This window comes from Molossus molossus, unplaced genomic scaffold (genome assembly GCF_014108415.1).
Source record: "Molossus molossus isolate mMolMol1 unplaced genomic scaffold, mMolMol1.p scaffold_m16_p_1, whole genome shotgun sequence".
Taxonomy (NCBI): domain Eukaryota; kingdom Metazoa; phylum Chordata; class Mammalia; order Chiroptera; family Molossidae; genus Molossus; species Molossus molossus.
This window is the reverse complement of record NW_023425344.1, coordinates 196830337-196851122: the sequence shown is the minus strand read 5'-3', so window position 1 is coordinate 196851122 and position 20786 is coordinate 196830337. Positions and strand designations below refer to the sequence as shown.

Here is a 20786-nt window from a genome sequence, read left to right as displayed (position 1 = left end):
TGTAACTATTGCTTCTTCTCCATCTGCTTCTTTGTCTCCCTCTGGAGCTCCCATCATTCATACGCCGGGCGTCCTGGATCTGTCCGCCAAGTCTCGTATCTTTTTCTCTCTTTGTATCTGGCTCTGATGTTTTGCCATTTTTTTCTACTTTGTTTCATGTTTCTAATTCTATTCTTAAAAGTAACTATTCTTGTTTCTAGTTCCTATATTAATTTTTTTTTTTTATCCTTACCCAAGGACATTTTTCCATTTTCGTTCAGGTATGGGGCAGGGGGGAGAGAGAGAAATATCAATGTGAAAGGGACACATCTAGTGGCTGCCTCCCACACGACCCCAACCGGGGCCGGGGACAAACTGCAACCGAGGTACGTGCCCTTAGTGGGAACCGAACCCGGGTCTCTCTGGACCGCAGGCCGATGCTCCAACCACTGAGCCAAACCAGCCAGGGCAAGTTCCTATATTAATTTTTAAAAATTTGAGTTCACAGCCCTGGCCAGTTTGGCTCAGCGGTTGGAGCGTCAGCCTGCGGACCAGAGAGTCCAGGGTTCGGTTCCTGCTAGGGGCACGTACCAAAAAACAAAAAATTTAAGTTCACATAAGAAATTTAATTCTGTACCAGGATGTACTTAAATGCCTTATCTTAGTCCCCTGGGGCTGTTTTAGCAAGACACCAGACTGAGTGGGTTTTAAACAACACACACGTATTCCTCATGGTTCCGAAGGCTGGGGTCTGGGACCAGGGTGCCAGACAGGTCGCATTCTATGGAGGGCCCTCTTGCTGGCTGGCCCACTGCAGCCTTCTTGCTGTGTCCTCACATGGCAGCGAGAGCAAGCTCTGGTCTCTCGTCCTCTTCTTACAGGAGCACAAATCCCATCACAGGAGCCCCTCCATCATGACCTCATTAACCCTAATTACCACCCAAATGCCCACCGCCAAGTGCCACCACATCGGGGTTAGGGTTTCCACATGTGAGCTTGGGGAAGGACACAAACATTCAGTCTGTAACATGTTCTAATTATTTCTCATTCAAGGTCCTCCTGTTTCCTACTTTATTCGGGCCTGTTCAAGGGCTGTGCTTATTCTTCCCCCCTCTGGCCGCTGGCCCCTTAGGTGTGATGTTTCTAGGATCAGGGGAGTGGCATCAGTAGGTGGTCCTGGCCTAGAGGAAGGAGCTTATGAACTGGAGGTGCAGCCAGTGAGAGCACGGAGCCTGTGTCCAGGTGAGGGGCCAGGAGGAAGCTCTGTGTCCTCCCCTCTGCAGCCCTCCCAGCCTGGAGGCGGTGGGGACACGGCCCACCGCGACAGCCCCTCGCCTCCACCTCCTCCTCCACCTCGAGCCCAGAGGCCTGGCTCAGTCACATGGAGCAGGCAGCGAGACTGGCCTACCCTCTCTGACTCCTAGAGCATAGTGTCTAGACCTCTCCCAGGCTCTCCCAGGCTAGGTCTCGGGCCTCCCTGCCTTCTGGCCCAGAGTCCGGGAAGGTGGCACTGGAACTGGGAACACTGGAGGAAGGCACACTAAGCCATCCCCTTACCGTCACTTCCTACACCAATCTAGGGGCTTAAAGATACATTCATGCAGGTATACTTGTTTATTTCTAGACATCTAACGACTTCTGATATACTGAAAATTTGCAGCCTGGTTTGCAAATAAACAGGGAAGCCTGTTAACAATGTAACTGTGCTTACATAAGTTGTTTTTGTGATCCCTTTTCTTAACTACTTTTAAGTATAACATACATGCAGAAAACTGTACTTACCTACATTATTTAGAGTTTTAAACTTCCTGGTAAAAAGTAGAAGTTATGAATGTGAGGATTCTGTCTTTTCCTTGTTAGAAATCTGGGTTGAGCCCCTATAGATGGAGGGACCATAACAGCAACAATAAAATAAAATATTTCACAGAAAGGAATCTGGACCTGCTAGACCTGTCTGTTACTGGCTGTAGTTTCCAGCTTTTTCTGAATGAACCTGCTCTATTAAGAAGAATACAAGCCAGTTACAATCATCTGTGAATGAATACACGTTAGTCATCCCAACATATTCTTGCAAAAAAATACTTCAGATGTGACTAATCTGGTTCTGACACTCTCCCACTGATGAAAAGGCTCTGGTGTACACGCATTAGCTGTAGTTAATAAAAAGCAATACTTGTTATTCTGTATGCAATGCTTCCAACCTTTGTTTATAATAAGGCTTACGACCAGCGGTTCTCAGATAAGTTTTGGGTGCACAAGGGTCCCGAGGTGGCTTGTTAAACACACAAATTCCCAGGCCCCACTCCCAAGAGCTAGGAAACAGGCCCAGACATGAAGTTAGGGTTCACAGACCATTCCTGGAGAAACACTGCATTAGACACTGTAGAAATGACAAAGGCGCTAATCAGTCATCTCAACTGACTTGTTTCTCAAGCAAAAAATCACTAAGCAAAGAAAATAAACAGCATTTCACGAAAGAGAAGCAAAAAAATGATCACACAACACATTTTTTAAATGTTCAACCTTTCTAGTAAGCAAACAGGAAATAAAATAACCATACCATGTAATGCACCACTGTGGTGTGGGTGTCGCTAGTGGGGAGGCCGCACACGTGGGGGGGCAGGGAGTTCGTGGGGCCTCTGGGCTTTCTGCTCAGTTCAGCTGTGAACCTAAAACTGCCCTGAAAATAAAATCTATTTAATTTTTTTAAAAAAAATCATACCATTTTCATCTACTCAAGAAGCAAATATTTCTAATTTGTGATACTAAAATTTCTATCCCAAATTGAAGATGCACTTCCTGATACAACTTTTCCACAGCATGACCCATCAAAATATATTCATGATGTTCATAACCTTTAACCCAACACTGCTAGTTCTCAGAATTAATTTTAAAGGAAATAATGAGAAAAATGGCAAAATGGACACACAAAAACGCCTTTCAGAGTGTGAGCCACATGCCAAGTATTTTACAAGGTAAAATACAGCACATTATCATGCAGCTGGTAAGAGGATCATAGAGGGCTTTAAAAAACAAGGGAAATGTGTACAATTTAATATTAAGCAAAAAGAAAGGATATAAAATAAATATATCGCATGCTTCAGCTATTATTATATAGAAAATAATTCTAGAATATTAACATTTTGCATGTCTCTAGAGTGGGATTATGGTTAATTCCTCCTTCTGGTATTTTCTATAATGAGCTTACATTACTTTTATAACCAGGAAAGAAAAAAAAGTGTGTGTGTTTTAATGCTTAGAAATAAGAAAAGCACATTTAACTTTAAGATGAATAAGATATTGTATTAGAAGTGCTTTCTTTGAATAATACAAAAAAGAATTATATCTGACCTTAACAAAATATCCACATTACTGAAAACCGCGAAAACAGAAGGCACTGGAGACAGGACCAGTTAAAGGGATTCTACGACGACATCTTAGAAAGCAAACCCTCTGTAAAGCCAGCAATGTCCCCCCATTTGTCATTTTGGAACAAGATATCATCATGCTGTGTTTACTTAAAAAAGGTTACAACCCTCAATATATCATCATTTTCGATTCAATTTTAAAAAACTGCTTTCGCCCTGGCCGGTTTGGCTCAGCGGTTAGAGCGTCGGCCTGTGGTCCGGAGAGACCCGGGTTCGGTTCCCGCTAAGGGCACGTACCTCGGTTGCAGTTTGTCCCCGGCCCTGGTTGGTCGTGCGGGTGGCAGCCACTCGATGTGTCTCTTTCACGTCGATGTTTCTCCCTCTCTCTCTCTCTCTTCCTCTCTCTCCCTCCCACTCTATCTGTGCAAAAAATGGAAAAATGTCCTCGGGTGAGGATAAAAAAAATAAATAAATAAATAAACTGCTTTCTGCATGCCTACTATGTGCTGTGCACCAGGCCTGCCTCCTCCAGGAACTCAGCTGCAGCAGGAAAGCCCACAGGAGGGTACGCGGGGGCCTAACCCCCTGCATCAATCAGCATGTCACACAAGCAGAGAGAAGAGGCCAGCCACCTTGAAAAAGCGATGTCCCAAGTCTTTATTTATTTTTCTCTAAGACATGCCCTGTCTTTAAAGCAGCTCCCTTCCCAAAGACACCTTGTGTGAGCCCCACAGGACCACATCGTGCTGTTTATGCAAAGGACCCAAGCTGGGACCTCACCCAGCCAGACAGGTGGGTGCTGCCTAGGAATGACCAGGAATGCGTTTCTCCTTCTCCAACTCTTCCTAGATGTGAGGATTTAGAAATGAAAGTAGAACTCCAATAGTACCTAGAGAGAGGCCCAACTCCTGTAGGGAAGGGCCTCATAAGATTGTCTCTCCCTACATGGCTATTTTTTTAAAAAAATATGTTTTTATTGATTTATTAGAGAGAGAGGAAGGGAGAAAGAGATAGAAACAGCAACGTGAGAGAGAAATACTATCGGCTGCCTCCTGCACGCCCCCTACTGGGGATGGAGCCCACAACCCGGGCATGTGCCCTGATGGGGAATTGAACTAGGACCTCTCAGTCCATGGGACAACACTCAATCCATTGAACCACACCAGCAAAATCACCTTGGTTACCTAGCGTTTACTCCTGTAAACCTGCTAGAACATACAGCGGCCAAGAGCTGTGGCCTTGTACGTCTGGGTCCCTCCTATAGCCCCAATGCCTCTAACGATGCCTGGCCCCAGTGGGCAGTAGAGTAATTTATCAATTAATTTAACTCCGGTTCAAGAATTTGGTTTTGTACACTGAAGGCTCAGAGACTATAGCTAGCCAGTGCCTGGAAGTGATCAGGTCCTCACAAATGAACTTAGACTAGCTAAAACGTACAGAGACAAGAGCTGACCCCAGAACACCAATGAGTTCATGTACATGGGAAAAACTGTATCAACAGAACTGAAGAAATACTCAAATTCCATTCAGTTCACTGCCTTCACCCGCTAGAGCGAAGCCAGATGACAAGCCAAGTCTAGTGGGTAGAATGACAACATGAATTTGGATAATGTGATGGTGAGTTATATACATGTCAACCTGGCTGAGCCACGGACAGCTGGTGAACCAGCCCAGATAGATGGCCAAACAGTGTTTCTGGGTTTGTCTGTGAGGATGTTTCTGGAAGAGATTAGCTTCTGAATTGGTGAACTGAGTAAAGGAAAGGGCCTTCCTCAGATCATCCAATCCTTTGAGAATCTGAACAGAACACAGAGGAAGAAGCTGGAAATCGATGTCTGCCTGCCTGAGCTGGGACATCGGTTTTCTCCTGCCCCCAGCACCAGCTCTCAGGCCTTCAGACCTGGCCTGGAATCCACACCATCCGCCCTCCAGCTCTCAGGCCTTCGAACTGCATCACCAGCTTTCCCAGGTCTCCCGCCGGCCGATGGCAGGACGCCTCAGTCTCCACAATCACGTGAGCCAATCCCTTATAATAAAGTTTCTATCTATCCTATTGGTTCTGTTTCTGTGGAGAACCTTGACTGGTACAGATGATAACCACCAAAGTCCTTTGGATGATAATCACCAAAGTCCATTCCAATGGTACAAGATCGCTGAGCTGCAGGCCAAAATCCTCTTTTTAGGTGAAATACATGAAATCCAGTAGCCAAGACTCTCTCCTCACTGGCAGTGCTAGATGTGCAAGTTCTCGTCTGTCCATCCTTGTCCACACCTCTGCTTTGACGTGTTAATAAAGCCCAACTCTACACTCAACACTTGAGTTCACAAAGCCCATTTATAAATTGTTAAAATAACAAACTATGTATAATCTAGTCAACTAGACGATGGCTTGATAGTTTCCCATAACCCATCTAGGTCAGAGCCAACACCCCCAGCCAGTGTGACCTTATGAAGCATGGGAACCCAGAGTAGGTCGGCAGATTCTAACCAGCCAGATAGCAGACCCCACTGCCTAGTTCCCCAAAGACACAGTAAAAGCTCTAAGGGGACACAGGATCCCAACCACTTCCCCAGACCGTCAAACTGGCCTGGAAAGGGAAGCTTACTGCCAACCAAAGGGCCATGGACTGCTCACCAGGATTGGGCTTCCAGGAACTAATAAGAGCTTAAATAAAAGACAGTATGGATAATCCAGACATGCAAAATTCATAGTTGACTACATTACCTCTTCTAAATTTATAATGCTAATGATAATTTGTGGAAAGTTTCTGAGGTATAAATAATTGATAACATACTCCACATCGCAAGGCAAACTGCCAATGGAGACAATGGGTGGGAATATATTTAAACAACACAGTCTTTCATTCAACATTTATCAAGCACCTACTGTGTACTAGCATATAAGAGTCATCTGTATTGACATTGGAATCTGCTGATAGAATCCGGGCAATAATTACAGGTTCTGAAAGGGCCAAGGACCCTGGAGACATTGATTATGCAACATTTATTGAATTCCTATTATGTGCTAGACATAGGAGTTAAAAATAGAAAAATGAAGATTCAGCTTTAGTTCTTGAGGCTCATGTAGACTAGAGGTTTGACAGTATATTTCACTTATCTTCCTGTGCATAACTTCCTGTGTCCAGAGCCATATGGTAGAGAATTAGAAAGATTTATCTAGGCAAATTTACCAAGATGTAGTATTAACATTAACTTTACTCAACTAGCTCTACCAGGAGCCTGGAGTGAGCTTTATAGATTAAGATTGGCTTTACTTTCAGTTTTGTTATAAAAAATCACCTGCAGCCCTGGCCAGTTTGGCTCAGCAGTTAGAGCATCAGCCCATGGACCAGAGAGTCCTGGGTTCAGTTCCTGCTAAGGGCACGTACCTCAGTTGCAGTTTGTCCCTGGCCCCAGTTGGGGTCATGTGGGTGGTGACCAGTCAGTGTGTCTCTCTCACATTGATGTTTCTCTCTCTCTCTCTCTTCCTCCCTCTCTCCCTCTCACTATATCTGAAGATAAATGCAAAAATGTCCTCCAGTGAGGATAAAAAAAAACACCTGCAGAGACACATTTTTATAAAACAAATACCCAGTAAAATTTTACCGAGTGAACTGAAAAATATGTGTAAACCAGTAATAAAAATAATTTTAGAACCAGGCAATTTACAGAAGAAATTCATTAAGCATCTACGGACAAAAAAAATATATACTTTTCATATCATTGAAGAATAGTTTGAATATTGTCACACCTCTTTGCTTTAAATATGCAAATATATTTGCATTATACCCACCCTCCCAATTTTATATTACTTATAAATAAAGACTTCTTTTTAGTAATTTAAAAATTTTAATATGCAAATAAATAAAATTTTAATCTACAACATGATTTCATTTTTTTTTTAACTTTGGCTACAATGTGGCAATTTTGATGTTTCACCAAGCATCCTAATTTTGGTTATGGTTGATAAACATACTCAAACTTATAATATATTTTAAAAATCTAATTAGTTTTTCATGTCAGAGTCTACTAAGTTTCCAAACTTCCTTCTGTTACTTTATAATGATGTACAGTTATTACCAGTCATAAAAGTAAATGCTCATATGTGCAAATTTTTCACCAAAGTTAGATTTTACTCAGTTTCCCTCTCTACAATAGAATAACATTTTCTTTACAAAACTGCACATTGCAAAAATTATATGTAAATGGAAAAGAGTGTTGTCTGGTTAAGGCAAGAGTAATCATTACATAAAATATGTTTCAGATAAAAAAAAATAGCAGATTTAAAATTACTTTAAAACTTGTTGCATTGTAAATTGTTTAAAAATCATCTTAAAGAAACACATTAAAGAGAAATTGTGTTAAAACCATAACTTCAGCCCTGGCCAGTTTGGCTCAGCGGTTAGAGCGTCGGCCTGCGGTCCTGAGAGACCTGGGTTCGGTTCCCGCTAAGGGCATGTACCTCGGTTGCAGTTTGTCCCCGGCCCTGGTCGGTTGTGCGGGTGGCAGCCACTCGATGTGTCCCTTTCGCATCGATGTTTCTCTCTCTCTCTCTGTTCCTCTCTCTCCCCCCCACTCTACCTGAACAAAAAATGGAAAAATGTCCTCGGGTGAGGATAAAAAAAAACAAAAAAACAAAACTTCAGCCTGGTCAGTTTGGCTCAGTGGTTGAGCGTCAACCCATGCACCAAGAGGTTGCCAGTTCGATTACCAGTAAGGGCACATGCCCAGGTTGTGGGCTCAATCCCCAGTGGGGGGCATGCAGGAGGCGACCAATCGATGTTCTCTCTGATAGATGTTTCTATCTCTCTCTCCCTCTCCTTTCTTCTCTCTCTAAAAATCAATGCAGAAAAAAAAATTTTTTTAACACAACTTTAAGAAAAATAATTAGCAAAAGTCTAAATGATTGATGACTTTGGATTTCTAGGTATGTTTGCTAACGACTCAAATTATCTAAACTGTTCAATGAACTTGCATTAAAATAATAATGAGGTGGGGGAAACTCTGGGATCTAAAGCTAGAATTACCTAGTTTCAAGATGCAATTCTTCTGAAAGGGGAAGAAATACTCAGAAAGCAAAGAATGGCTGAATAACACTGCTGTCACAGTTAGGAGTTGGTTACCTAAGATCAGGGTTCTAGAAGAGCTTCCAGAAGGCAAAGTAGAAAAGTGAAAGGAGCATATTGTTCGAGTTTAATAACCTGGGTTTAGTCTCAGCACTGAACACTGGCTTTGAGACCTCAGACAAGTCCCTTCATTTGTCTGGGCCTCTGATGCCTCGTCTGAAAGGGAACACAGTTTGCACAGATGACCTCAGGGTCTGTCTCTTCTAGTCCTTTTTGCTACCAGCAAATCTGCAATTGGCCTCACTCTGAATTGGGCATGTATTCACTGAATGAGTATTCATGGCATTCACACTGTGCTGGACAATGCAAAGATGAGTACAAGGTCCCTTTCTTTGTGAAAGCTCACAATCTATCCAGGGAAACAGACTTGTAATAAAACAATGTCAATCCTGTTCAGTAAAGCTATGGTAACAGTGGCCAGTGCATCGAGGGAAAGGAAACTGAGGAAGGGAGGACCAGACAGGGAGGCCTTCCTAGCATGAAGAAACTATTAAACAGCATTGAGGGCTCAACTGAAGATGGAAATTACATCTTTAAGACAGTTCTGACTGTTGGATTAGTACATAGTAGCTACCAAAAGGGAAATTATTCTCCAGATCCCACAGTTGCAGCTAAAGTACTATCACCTCTTAGGTTGACAGAAAAATTCAAATCCAGGCTTTTCGAGGGTAGAAAGGGTAGAGTCACACTCTGCGTTCACCTGAGGGTAGTAATGCCTGAGCAGATTGGCTCCCGTCTCTAGTCCACCACCGACATGAGCAAAGGGAACCCAGCTGGGTACTCACAGAAATGCTGGGCACGGAAAGAATAGGGAGGTTGCACTATTTTCTAAGATGAAACATAGGGGTGTTTGTATTTTTTAATGACACACTTCTTTGCCATTGGTTGAGAAGATGAGAACCTGAGAAACATTATTTATCCCTAATCACTTTGATTTATCTGTCTCCCTCTCTAGATTTGGGGTGGGAGGGCAATCGGCCCCTTAAACTATCTCTAACACCTTTCAAAATTGAAATGTGTAACTTGGGGTTCTTCAGTGTTGTGGGGGCCAACTTGGGGTTGGCAAGTGATTCAGCCTCTGGGATGAAACTGCTCTAGCACGCAAATATAAAGCTGAAAGGATCATCTAAATACAGACATACACCGTCCAAAAACAAGTAAATTTATCTCTGCCAATTTCTTAAATTTTAAATGCCCCTTCTGATGTCATTAGAACTCTTTGGTTGCAGACAATTGAACCTGACTCTGGCTAACTTTGGGGAGGACATGGAATTTATTGGCAGGATATAGGGGAGAAGTACACACAAGGCAGCTGGGGATCCCAACTGAGAAAAGACACAAAAGGCATTTCCTAGGGTCCGGGCAGCCAAGACCACTGGCCAGTATCCCGCAGGCACACCTGCTTCAGGGGAGACTCTCCAGTCCTTTCTAGTCCTTGGATCACTCTGCTCAGGTTTCAAGTTGTAGGAAGTGAGCATCTCAGTGTTCTAGCCTGAGTTATAAACTCCAAACCTCTTTAGCTAAAAAGGTGATAAGGCACCCTGACTAACAGCCATCCAGTTTGTATCCTATGAAAGAAAAATAAATCCCAAAAGAAAATCAAATTTCTGTGACAAAGGAATTTGAATGGATGCCACCATTCTCCAAAGCAACAAAGATCTGCTACATCCCTTGAATACCAAGCACATAGCCCTATAAACATCATAAGAAGTATAGATCAGAAACTTTAGAAACCTAAAGACAAATGAACTTTAGGGTACAATACTGAGTGAATCTCAGTCCTCACTAAAGATACATGAGAATTTCAAAGAAGAGTGAAAGTTGGTAACCATGTGGAAGACTAGGACCTCACTTAGGCATAAGCTAAGTGAAAATTATCAAAAAAGGTAATTATGCAAACAGTAGCCATAAAAGAGCTGGACAGCTATATTGATATCAGACAAAATAGACTTTAAGACAAGAAATATTACTAAGACAAAGGGAGACATTTTATAATAATAAAAGGGTCAATTTTTCAGGAAGATATATACAACTATAATGTAAGGGAGGGGTAAAAGTAGATTTACAGTTGTGAGCAGGCAAAACACAGAGTTTATTCTTGTTATTATTTATTACTTATTGTATTATTTTCTATAGGAACTACTGTAAACCTACTTTTGCCCCACTCTATATTCACCAAACAGAGGCCCAAAATAGACAATTCAACAATGAGAAAGGAGAAATAGACAATTCAACAATGAGAGTTGAATATTTCAGTAATTGATGGAACAAGAATTTTAATACATTTAAAGAGATTAAAAATATACAAAGTATATTCTCTGCCCACATGGAAGTAAATTAGAGATCCACAACAGAAGTAAATTTGGGGAAACCCCAAACATTTGGAAATTAAACAACAGATTTCTAAATAACACATTAGACAACATTAAAACCAAAAGGGAAGGTTTATAATATTTTCAACTGAATGGAAAACACAACATACCAAAATTCATGGGAAGCAGCTAAAGCAGTGCTTAGAGTACACTTTGTAGCTTTAAACATCATTATCAGAAAAAAATATCTTGGACTAATTACCTAAGCTTCTTTCTACCCTGAGAAAATAAAAGAGAAAAAGCAAACTTAATCAAAGCAAGCAGGAAAAAAGGAAATAATGTAGAGTTGAAATCAATAGAGTAAAAAACAGAAAAGCAATAGAAAAAGCTAATAAAACCAAGAATTGGGTTTTTTAAAATGTTTTTTATTGATTTTTTTTTTAGAGAGAGAGGAAGGGAGAGAGATAGAAACATCGCTGTGAGAGAGAGACATCCATCAGCTGCCTCCAGCACGCACCCCACTGGGGATCAAGCCTGCAACCTGGGCATATGCCCTGACAAGGAATCGAACCAGGACCTCTCCGTCCATGGGACTACACTCAATCCACTGAGCCACACCAGCCAGGCAAGAATTGGTTTTTGAAACAATCAAAGACTCAATATTGTTAAGACAGTAATTCTCCCAAAATTGATCTATACATTCAAAGTAATTTCTGTCAAAATCTCAGCAGGCTTTTCTACAGAAACCAACAACCTGACCTTAAAATTTATATGAAAATGCAAAGGACCTAGAATAGCCAAAACAATTTTAAGAAGAAGAACAAAGTTTAAGGACCTACACTACCTGCTTTCAAAATGTACTCTAAAGCTAGAAATTAAGTCAGTGTGGTATTGGCATAGGAAAACCATGCAGATCAATGGAATCCAGAATTAAACCCTTTTATTTTATGGTCAATTGACTTTAAACAAAGGGACAAATGGGAAAATGATAGATTTTCCTAGGCCATGCACACAGAAAAAAATTAACTTAGATCTTTCCCTTACTTCATATATAAAAATTAACTCAAACTGAATCACTGAATATAAAGAACTAGCCCTGGCCAGTTTGGCTCAGCGGTTAGAGCGTTGGCCCACTGGACCGGAGAGACCTGGGTTCAGTTCCCACTAAGGGCACGTACCTCGATTGCAGTTTGTCTCCAGCCCCAGTTGGGGTCGTGTGGGTGGCAAACAGTCGACATCAATGTTTCTCTCTCTCTTCATCCTTCTCTCCCTCTGGCTCTATCTGAAGATAAATGCAAAAACAAAAACAAAAACAAAAAAAAAACCAAAAAAAAAAAACCACTAAAACTTTAGAAGAAAATAAGAGAATATCTTTGCAAACTTGGGTTAAGCAAACAGTTAAGACACAGGACTAAAAGTATAAACTATAAAAGAAAAAAACTGATGAGTTGGACTTCATTAAAATTTAAAATTCGCACTTCAAAAGACACCATTGGGAAATTTAAAATATAAGCCACAGAATGGGCTTATATGCAAATCACATATCTGATAAAGGACTTATATCTAGACTACATATGAAATTTTTACAACTAAATAATAAGACAAATAACCCAATTTAAAAATGGGTTCTAACACTTGCTACAACATGGATGAAACATGAACACATGCTAAGTGAAATAAACCAGATACAAAAGGACAATACTATATGAATCCACTTATATGATGTACCTAGAAAAGGCAAATTCAGAGAGACAGAAAGTAAAATAGCAGTTACCAGAGGCTGAGGGAAGGGTGGTATGGAAAATTATTGTTTAATGGATACAGAGTTTCTGTTTGGGATGATCACAATGCTTTGGAAATGGAGAGTGGTGATGATTGCATATAACACTGTGAATGTAATTAATGTCACTGAATTCTATACTTAAAAATGGCTACAATGGGCCCAGGCCGGTTTGGCTCAGCGGTTAGAGCGTTCACCTGCAGTCCAGAGAGACCCAGGTTCGGTTCCCGCTAAAAGCGCGTAGCTTGGTTGCAGTTTGTCCCCGGCCCTGGTTGGTCGTGCGGGTGGCAGCCACTCGATGTGTCCCTTTCATGTTGATGTTTCTCTCTCTCTCTCTCTCTCTCTCTCTCTCTCTCTCTCTCTTCCTCTCTCTCTCTCTTCCTCTCCCTCCCACTCTATTTGAACAAAAAATGGACAGATGTCCTCGGGTGAGGATAAAAAAAAAATGGCTACACTGGTAAATACCTTACCACAATAAAAAATTAATTTATTAAAATAGGCAGCAGACTTGAGTATGTATTTCACCAAATAAAACACATAAATGATCAATAAGCATATGAAACGGGCTCAATATCAGTCATTAGGAAAATTCAAATTAAAACCACCATGAAATACCACCACACATGCACTAACTACAATGACTATAATTAAAAAGACAGATAATACCACATGTTGGTGAGGATGTGGAAAAACTGGAAACCTCATACATTACTGGTGAGTTGTAAAATGATTTAGCCACTTTGCAAAATTGTTTGGGTATGTTTTAAAAAGTTAAACCAAAGCTTACTATAAGACCTAGCAATTCCATTCCTAGTAATTTACCCAAGAGAAACGAAAACATATGCCCACAGAAAGACTTGTACACAAGTGTTCACAGCAGCTTTATTCATAACAGCTCAAAACTGGAAACAATCCAAATGTCTATTAAGTAATGAAGGGACAAACAGAATGTGGTATATCCATACAACAGGATACTACTCAGACATAAAAAGAACATTTTAGAACACAGCTGAAACTCAAAAAGATTATGCTAAGTGAAAGAAACCAGATGCAGAAGACTTCAGAACATTCCATTTCTATGAAATGTCCAGAAAAGACAAAAGTCATAGAGACAAAAAGCAGATTGGTGGTTGCCTGGGGCCGGTGTACTGGTAGGAATTGATTGCAAATAGGTTTATATAAATTTGGTGGTCTGACAGAAGTGTTCTATAACTAAATGGTGTTTATGGATACACAATTCTATAAATTTACCAAAACTCACTGAGTTGTACACTTACAATGGGTGAATTTTTGTGGCTTGTATATTATAACTCAATAAGGCTGTTACATACATACGTACGTACGTACGTACTTACATGCATACGTACAAATCTGACACCAAAGAAATGAGGTTTAATTTCCTAAGCATAATTAAGACACCATCTCTATGACTTTAAACAAAAATTTTCCTTAATCTTGTCAATGTACTTTTTATTAGCATATTTAAAAATTACATGGAAGGATATTAACATTGTTCAGTGATGGAAGCCCAGGCCCTAAATGATCTCAAGGTTTCTGAACTAAATTGTGTGATCCCTGAGATTGCTCAATAAATAGCAGTAAATTTACAAATCCTAAAAATAGACAATATTGGCCTTTCATTGGGCTCATCACAGAGAAAAATAAAGAAATAAAAAAGGAGTCTGAGAAGCAATTCAAATCTCTAGGTCGTCTGAGTAATAAACTTTATTATATCTAATCATCATGACCTAGAAATATTTAATCAGAAGAGCAAAGGCTGACCTAGTAATTGATTTAATAGCTGTCTTCAACAATATGACTAGTTCTCACTCTCCACTGAGAGCCAAAAAAACAAGTGATGTAATAATCAGCAAGGTAAACTTAGATTAAACAAAAATAACGCTGACAGGAACGGCTGTCAAATCCTGGAAGAAATTTAACTAGGATATTTGTTCAAGCTGTTTCCTTGGCGACCATTAAGAACAGAGAAGACAGACAGCTTTGGTGGGAAGGCGCTGGGCCGGGGTGGGGACTTGCCGACCTCCCGCGTGGGACTGGTCTCTGCCAGGGAACACGCCCGCCCGACTCACCTCGATGTCCCGATTGAGCTGCTTCACGATGGCAGTTATGTTTCTGATGTGCTCCTCCAAGAAGAGCCTGGCCAACCGGTCGCCTCCCCCTTTGTTCTGCATTTTCTGCAAACTGCTGACGATGTCGTCCTTGATGCGGAAGGCGTGCTCCACGAGGGCCGCGGTCGTCTTCTCGTGGCACAGGATCCTGTCCTCCAGTTGCTCCACTAGGCTCACGGAGGAGTAGGGGGCCATGGTCAGGGACTGGCTGTGTCGGGGCATGGTTCGGACTCGCCTGCGGAAAGCAGCCACGTTACTGGGGTTGTCCGTCGGGGAAAAGGCCATGTTTAAAGCTAGATGGAAGACTTCTCGGAGAAGAACATGCACACGATCTGCCCCTACAAGCTAAGTGAGAGTTGAGGCAGTTTCCGCCGGTCCCCAGAGAGCAAAGTGCTGGTAGTAGGTTCCATGATCTCCAAAAGCAAGAGGCTGGCAGAACTGGGCACACTGAGATGTCTCCCCAATATAAGCTGTGTTATCAAGATCAAGCTTATTAACAATATCTGACAAGCCCTCTGGCTTCCTCCCCCTAAAACACCGGTCACAAACCCAAACGCCTACAAGGTCAGGCAGGCGACGGAAATGAGTAAAGCGCACCATGCACGGCGCCATAGGGACTTGGGAGAGCCGGGAGGAGCACTCCTCAACCAGAGGCAGCCTCCCTTCCGCTGCGCCGCGAGGGGCCATCTGGGGACGCCAGTACACTTTTCCAGATCATCTGATATTTCAGGAAATCCAGGCTTGTATGTGAAATCAGCTACATTTTAAGTGATATAACAACTCATTTGGAAAGTATTTAAGATGATTCAGATCAAATAATGTACTTCTATGAGCCAATATTGGCCTCGGACACCCATTTTGCAACTTCTGATTTGAAAGGGCGAGCAGGGACATCAGCCCTCCAAGTCTCCAGAATTATAGTTTACTGCTGACGAGAAGTACGTCCATACTGTAGGCCACTGTGAAGTCTTCACCTTTCACGGTCACTGAGTGGTCCACAGCACCCTGCAAACTGGGAGCTGGAGAGGGTACACGACAGTACCGCTCTTGCCCTAGAACAAAATCTCGCTCGGATAGTGTCACAGCTGTCAGGCTACATTCGCGATGGCCACCACACCCACCAGCAGCCCTCATGGGATTGGTAACAAGAGAAAGTATACCTTAGATGCATATTTTCCATATATTATACCTTTCCTTGGTGACAAGAGAAGGAAATGCTGTGCTCCGTTGGGCCATTTTTCTTTTTTAATAATTCACATCTGTTGAAAAAAATAAGCATTAAATTATTTAACAGTTTATATCTAGAACTTAAATGATCTCTAACGCATATTATTAAGTTACTAAGTGGATCATAAATTATGCTGACACGCTGATCAGTTATATTATTAAAAACCTTATGCCTTATATATGAAATAAAGAGAAAATGTCTCCAAATAAGGAGAAAAGAATTAAGCAACATCGAAATGCTCCTGAGCCCTGGCCAGTGTGCTCAATGGTTAAAGCACCAGCCCACATTCCAAAGGGTCTTGGGTTCGATTTCCGGTCAAGGGCACATGCCTGGGTTGCAGGTTCTATCTCCAGCCCCAGTCCGGGCACGTGTGGGAGGCAACCAATCGATGTATCTCTCTCACATCGATGTCTCTCTCTCTCTCCCCCCCTTCCTCACTCCTTCCACTCTCTCTAAAAAAAATCAGTGGAAAAAATATCCTCGGGTGAGGATTAACAACAGCAGCAAATGTTCCCGAAATTAATATTGCCAAGCCTAGTGAGACAGACCAACAAGGACTGTTAAATCACTTCTAGAGAAACATGACAGTTTCAATAACAGGCGTATTCAACCTTATACTTCTCCGTAGAAATTACAGGAAACGTCCTTAGTAAATTTGATCTCAGCCAATTCAGTAAATTACAGAGCAAAATAAAAGCACTTGTTTCTAAATGAATCCTAAATAAAACAATATATGAGCAGTGGGATCTGATTTGAGGGAACCTATCTACCAACTAAGAGAATGAGAGTGATATTCGTCATTCAAACTTTATTGTAAGATAAAATCATTCATATTACATCTTGCATATAAGGAACACTTGATCATCACAACGCATGAGAACTCTAAACAAAACTGGAGAGTGTTAAAAATATTTCATTACTTAGATTTCTCAGTACTGTTGTTAATTGCCTAAAAACAATGAATGCCTAGTAACTGTGATCTGATTCAGTAATTAGTTCTCATTTAGATGCTGGATACAGAAAGCATTTCTGATTTTAACCACTGATTTGGCATCATCTCTCCAGTATTATTTTTAGAGTTTCGCAATGTGAACATTTCACTTTCCTAGACACAGAACTTTAAATTTAAACAAATTACGTTTAAGAAAAAAAAAAGGCCCTGGCCACTTTGGCTCAGCGGTTAGAGCGTTGGCCCGCGAACCGGAGGATCCTGGATCTGGTTCTCGCTAAGGGCATGTACCTCGGGTGCAGTTTGTCCCCGGCCCCAGTTGGGGTTGTGTGGGTGGCGACCAGTCGATGTGTCTCTCTCATATCGATGTTTCTCTCTCTCTCTCTTCCTCCCTCTCTCCCTCCCACTCTATCTGAAGATAAATGCAAAAAAATAAATAAATGTCCTCAGGTGAGGATAAAACAAATAAACAAAAAAGGTTCATGCTAAACAAACTATGATGCCAAAGGAGTTCTTCAGTAAAGATAAATAATTTCTGCCCTGGGTATATTGGCTCAGTTGGTCAGGCGTTGTCCCGTACGCTGAGAGGTTGCCAGTTTGATTCCTGATCAGGGCACATGCCTGGGTTGCAGGGTCCATCCCCAGTAGGGGATGTGCAGGAGGCAGCTGATTGATGTTTCTTTCATCAATGTTTCTGTCTCCTTTTCCCTTCCTCTTTCTAAAATCAATAAAGACATATATTTTTTAAAAGGTAAACAATTTGCAACAAATTCGACAATCTAAGTGAAATGGACAAATTTCTAGAAACACATAGTTCCCCAAAACTGGACCAGGAAGAGATAGAAAACTTGAACAAACCAATAACAACAGAAGAAATTGAAGATGTAATCAAGACTCTCCCAGCAAACAAAAGCCCAGGCCCGGACGGCTTCACAGGGGAATTTTACCGAACATTCAAAGAAGAACTTATACCCATCCTCCTCAAATTATTTCAAAAAATTCAAGAAGAAGGAAGACTTCCAAACTCGTTTTATGAAGCCAACATAATTCTAATTCCAAAACCAGAGAAGACACTACAAAGAAAGAAAACCACAGGCCAAAATCCCTGATGAACATAGATGCCAAAATCCTGAACAAAATACTAGCAAATCAAATCCAGCAATACATCAAAAAAATTATTCACCATGACCAAGTGGGATTCATCCCAGGGATGCAAGGCTGTTACAATATTGGCAAATCAATAAATGTGATACACCACATAAACAAAATGAAAGATAAAAATCATATGATCATATCAATAGATGCGCAGAAAGCATTCGACAAAATCCAGCACCCATTTCTGATAAAAACGCTCAGCAATCTGGGAATAGAGGGATCATATCTCGACATAATAAAGGCCATATGTGAAAGACCTACAGCCAACATCATACTCAATGGGAAAAAATTAAAAGCATTTCCCTTAAGAACAGAAACAAGACAAGGATGCCCACTTTCGCCACTCTTATTTCACATAGTACTAGAAGTCTTAGCCACAGCAATCAGACAGGAAGAAAAAATAAAAGGGATCCAAATTGGAAACAAGGAAGTGAAACTGTCATTATTTGCAGATGACATAATACTATACGTAGAAAACCCCAAAGACTCTATCAAAAATCTACTAGACTTAATAAATGGATTTGGCAAAGTAGCAGGATACAAAATTAATGTTAAGAAATCTATGGCATTCTTATACACCAATGATAAACTCACAGAAAGAGAAACTAAAAAAACAATCTCATTTACCATCACAGCAAAAAAATAAGATACCTAGGAATAAACTTAACCAAAGAAACAAAGGACCTATTCACAGAAAACTACAGGTCATTGCAAAAAGAAATAGAGGAAGATATAAAAAAATGGAAGCACATACCTTGTTCATGGATTGGGAGAATTAACATCATTAAAATGTCCATACTACCCAAAGCAATCTATAGATTCAATGCAATCTCCATCAAAATACCAATGACATAATTCACAGAACTAGAACAAATACTCCAAAACTTCATATAGAACTAAAAAAGACCTCGAAGAGCCACAGCAATCTTGAAAAAGAAGAACAAAGTTGGAGGGATCACATTACCAGATTTTAGGTTATACTACAAAGCTACTGTAATCAAAACAGCCTGGTACTGGCACAGGAACAGGCAGAGATCAATGGAACAGAATAGAGAACCCAGAAGTGGATCCAAGGCAATATGCTCAATTAATATTTGACAAAAGGGTCAAGGGCATATGGTGGAGTAAAGACAGCCTCTTTAATAAATGGTGTTGGGGAAAATTGGACAGCTACATGCAAAAAAATGAAACTAGATCATCAACTTACACCCCACACAAGAATAAACTCAAAATGAATAAAGGACTTAAATGTGACTCATGAATCCATAAAAATCCTAGAAGAAAATGTAGGCAACAAAATTTCAGACATCATACGCAGCAGAATTTTCACCGATACATCACCTAAGGCAACAGAAACAAAGGAGAAAATGAACATATGGGACTACATCAAACTCAAAAGCTTCTGCACAGCAAAAGAAACAACCACCAAAATGGAAAGGTGACCCACTGTATGGGTGAGTACTATAGCCAATGATACATCAGATAAAGGGTTAATTTCCAATATATATAGAATTCTTGTACAGCTCAACAAAAGGAAGACAAAGAACCCAATTAAAAAATGGGCAGAGGAACTAAATAGACACCTCTCCAAACAGGACATACAAATGACTAAGAGACATATGAAGAAATGTTAAACATCACTAATCATCAGAGAGATGGAAATTAAAACAACTATGAGGTATCACCTCACACCTGTCAGAATGGCCGCCATCAACAATTCATCAAACAACAAGTGTTGGTGAGGATGTGGAGAAAGGGGGACTCTAGTACACTGCTGGTGGGAATGCACACTGGTACAGCCACTATGGAAAACACTATGGTGTTACCTCAAAAAATTAAAAATTGAACTTCCATTTGACCCAGTGATCCCACTTCTAGGAATATACCCTAAGAAGCCTGAAACACCAATCAGAAAGAATATATGTATCCCCATGTTCATAGCAGCACTATTTACAATAGCTAAGATCTGGAAACAGCCCAAATGTCCATCAGTAGACAAATGGATAAAAAAGCTGTAGTACATATACACAATGGAGTACTATGCAACTGTAAGAAAAAAAGATCTCTTATCCTTTGAGACAATATGGAGGGACCTGGAAAGTGTCATCCTAAGTGAAACGAGCCAAGCAGAGAAAGACAAGTACCATATGATCTCACTTATTTGTGGAATATAATAAACATAACATCTGAGGAATGGGGTAGTCCCAGAGATGGGGAAGTGAGGTACAGACTTACAATACCCAGAAGAGGGGGTGGTGGGGGAGAGATAAACCACAGAACTTATATGCATGTGTGCATGAACAATGGACATGGACAACAAAGCTGGGGACAGGGTAGGGAGGGAGTGGGAGGGAGGAATCAGTGAGGGAAAAAGGAGAAACATCTGTAACAAAAATAAATTAATTATAAATAAATAAATAAATAAATAAAAGGTAAATAATTTCTGCCATTTACTAAATAAAATTAGAACAGTGTGGAAGATGTTAATATTCAGATCATATTATCTCTATAATTTTAAAGCTGTAAAATACCTTAGTTGAAATATTAATCTACAGAATAACTTAACTTAAAAAATACTTATTTGGCATCTATTATGTAGCCAATAATCTAAACAGGTAAGACAAAAATCCCCTCCCTCAAGGGCTTCACAACCTACAGAGACAGGTAGACCTCTATACCAACCAAGAAACAAGGGGGTAGTGGCTTAGAAACCATATGGACAAAAAAACATGGGAAGAAAACACTAAATGGAAAAGATAT

At 40.7% G+C, this 20786-nt stretch overlaps 1 protein-coding gene across 1 annotated transcript in view; it reads right to left on the bottom strand.

Moving 5' to 3' along the window:
• The window catches only part of FAM81A (family with sequence similarity 81 member A), a 44231-nt gene extending 28278 nt beyond the window's left edge, over nucleotides 1-15953 (bottom strand). Inside the window, exons 1-2 of the mRNA XM_036279505.1 lie at nucleotides 15855-15953; nucleotides 14656-14929 (exon numbers count right to left, since the gene is read on the bottom strand). Of these exons, the coding sequence (XP_036135398.1) occupies nucleotides 14656-14929; nucleotides 15855-15874 (294 nt within the window). The 5' untranslated portion in view covers nucleotides 15875-15953. The remainder of the gene's footprint in view (nucleotides 1-14655; nucleotides 14930-15854) is intronic.
• Nucleotides 15954-20786: the final 4833 nt, after the last annotated feature.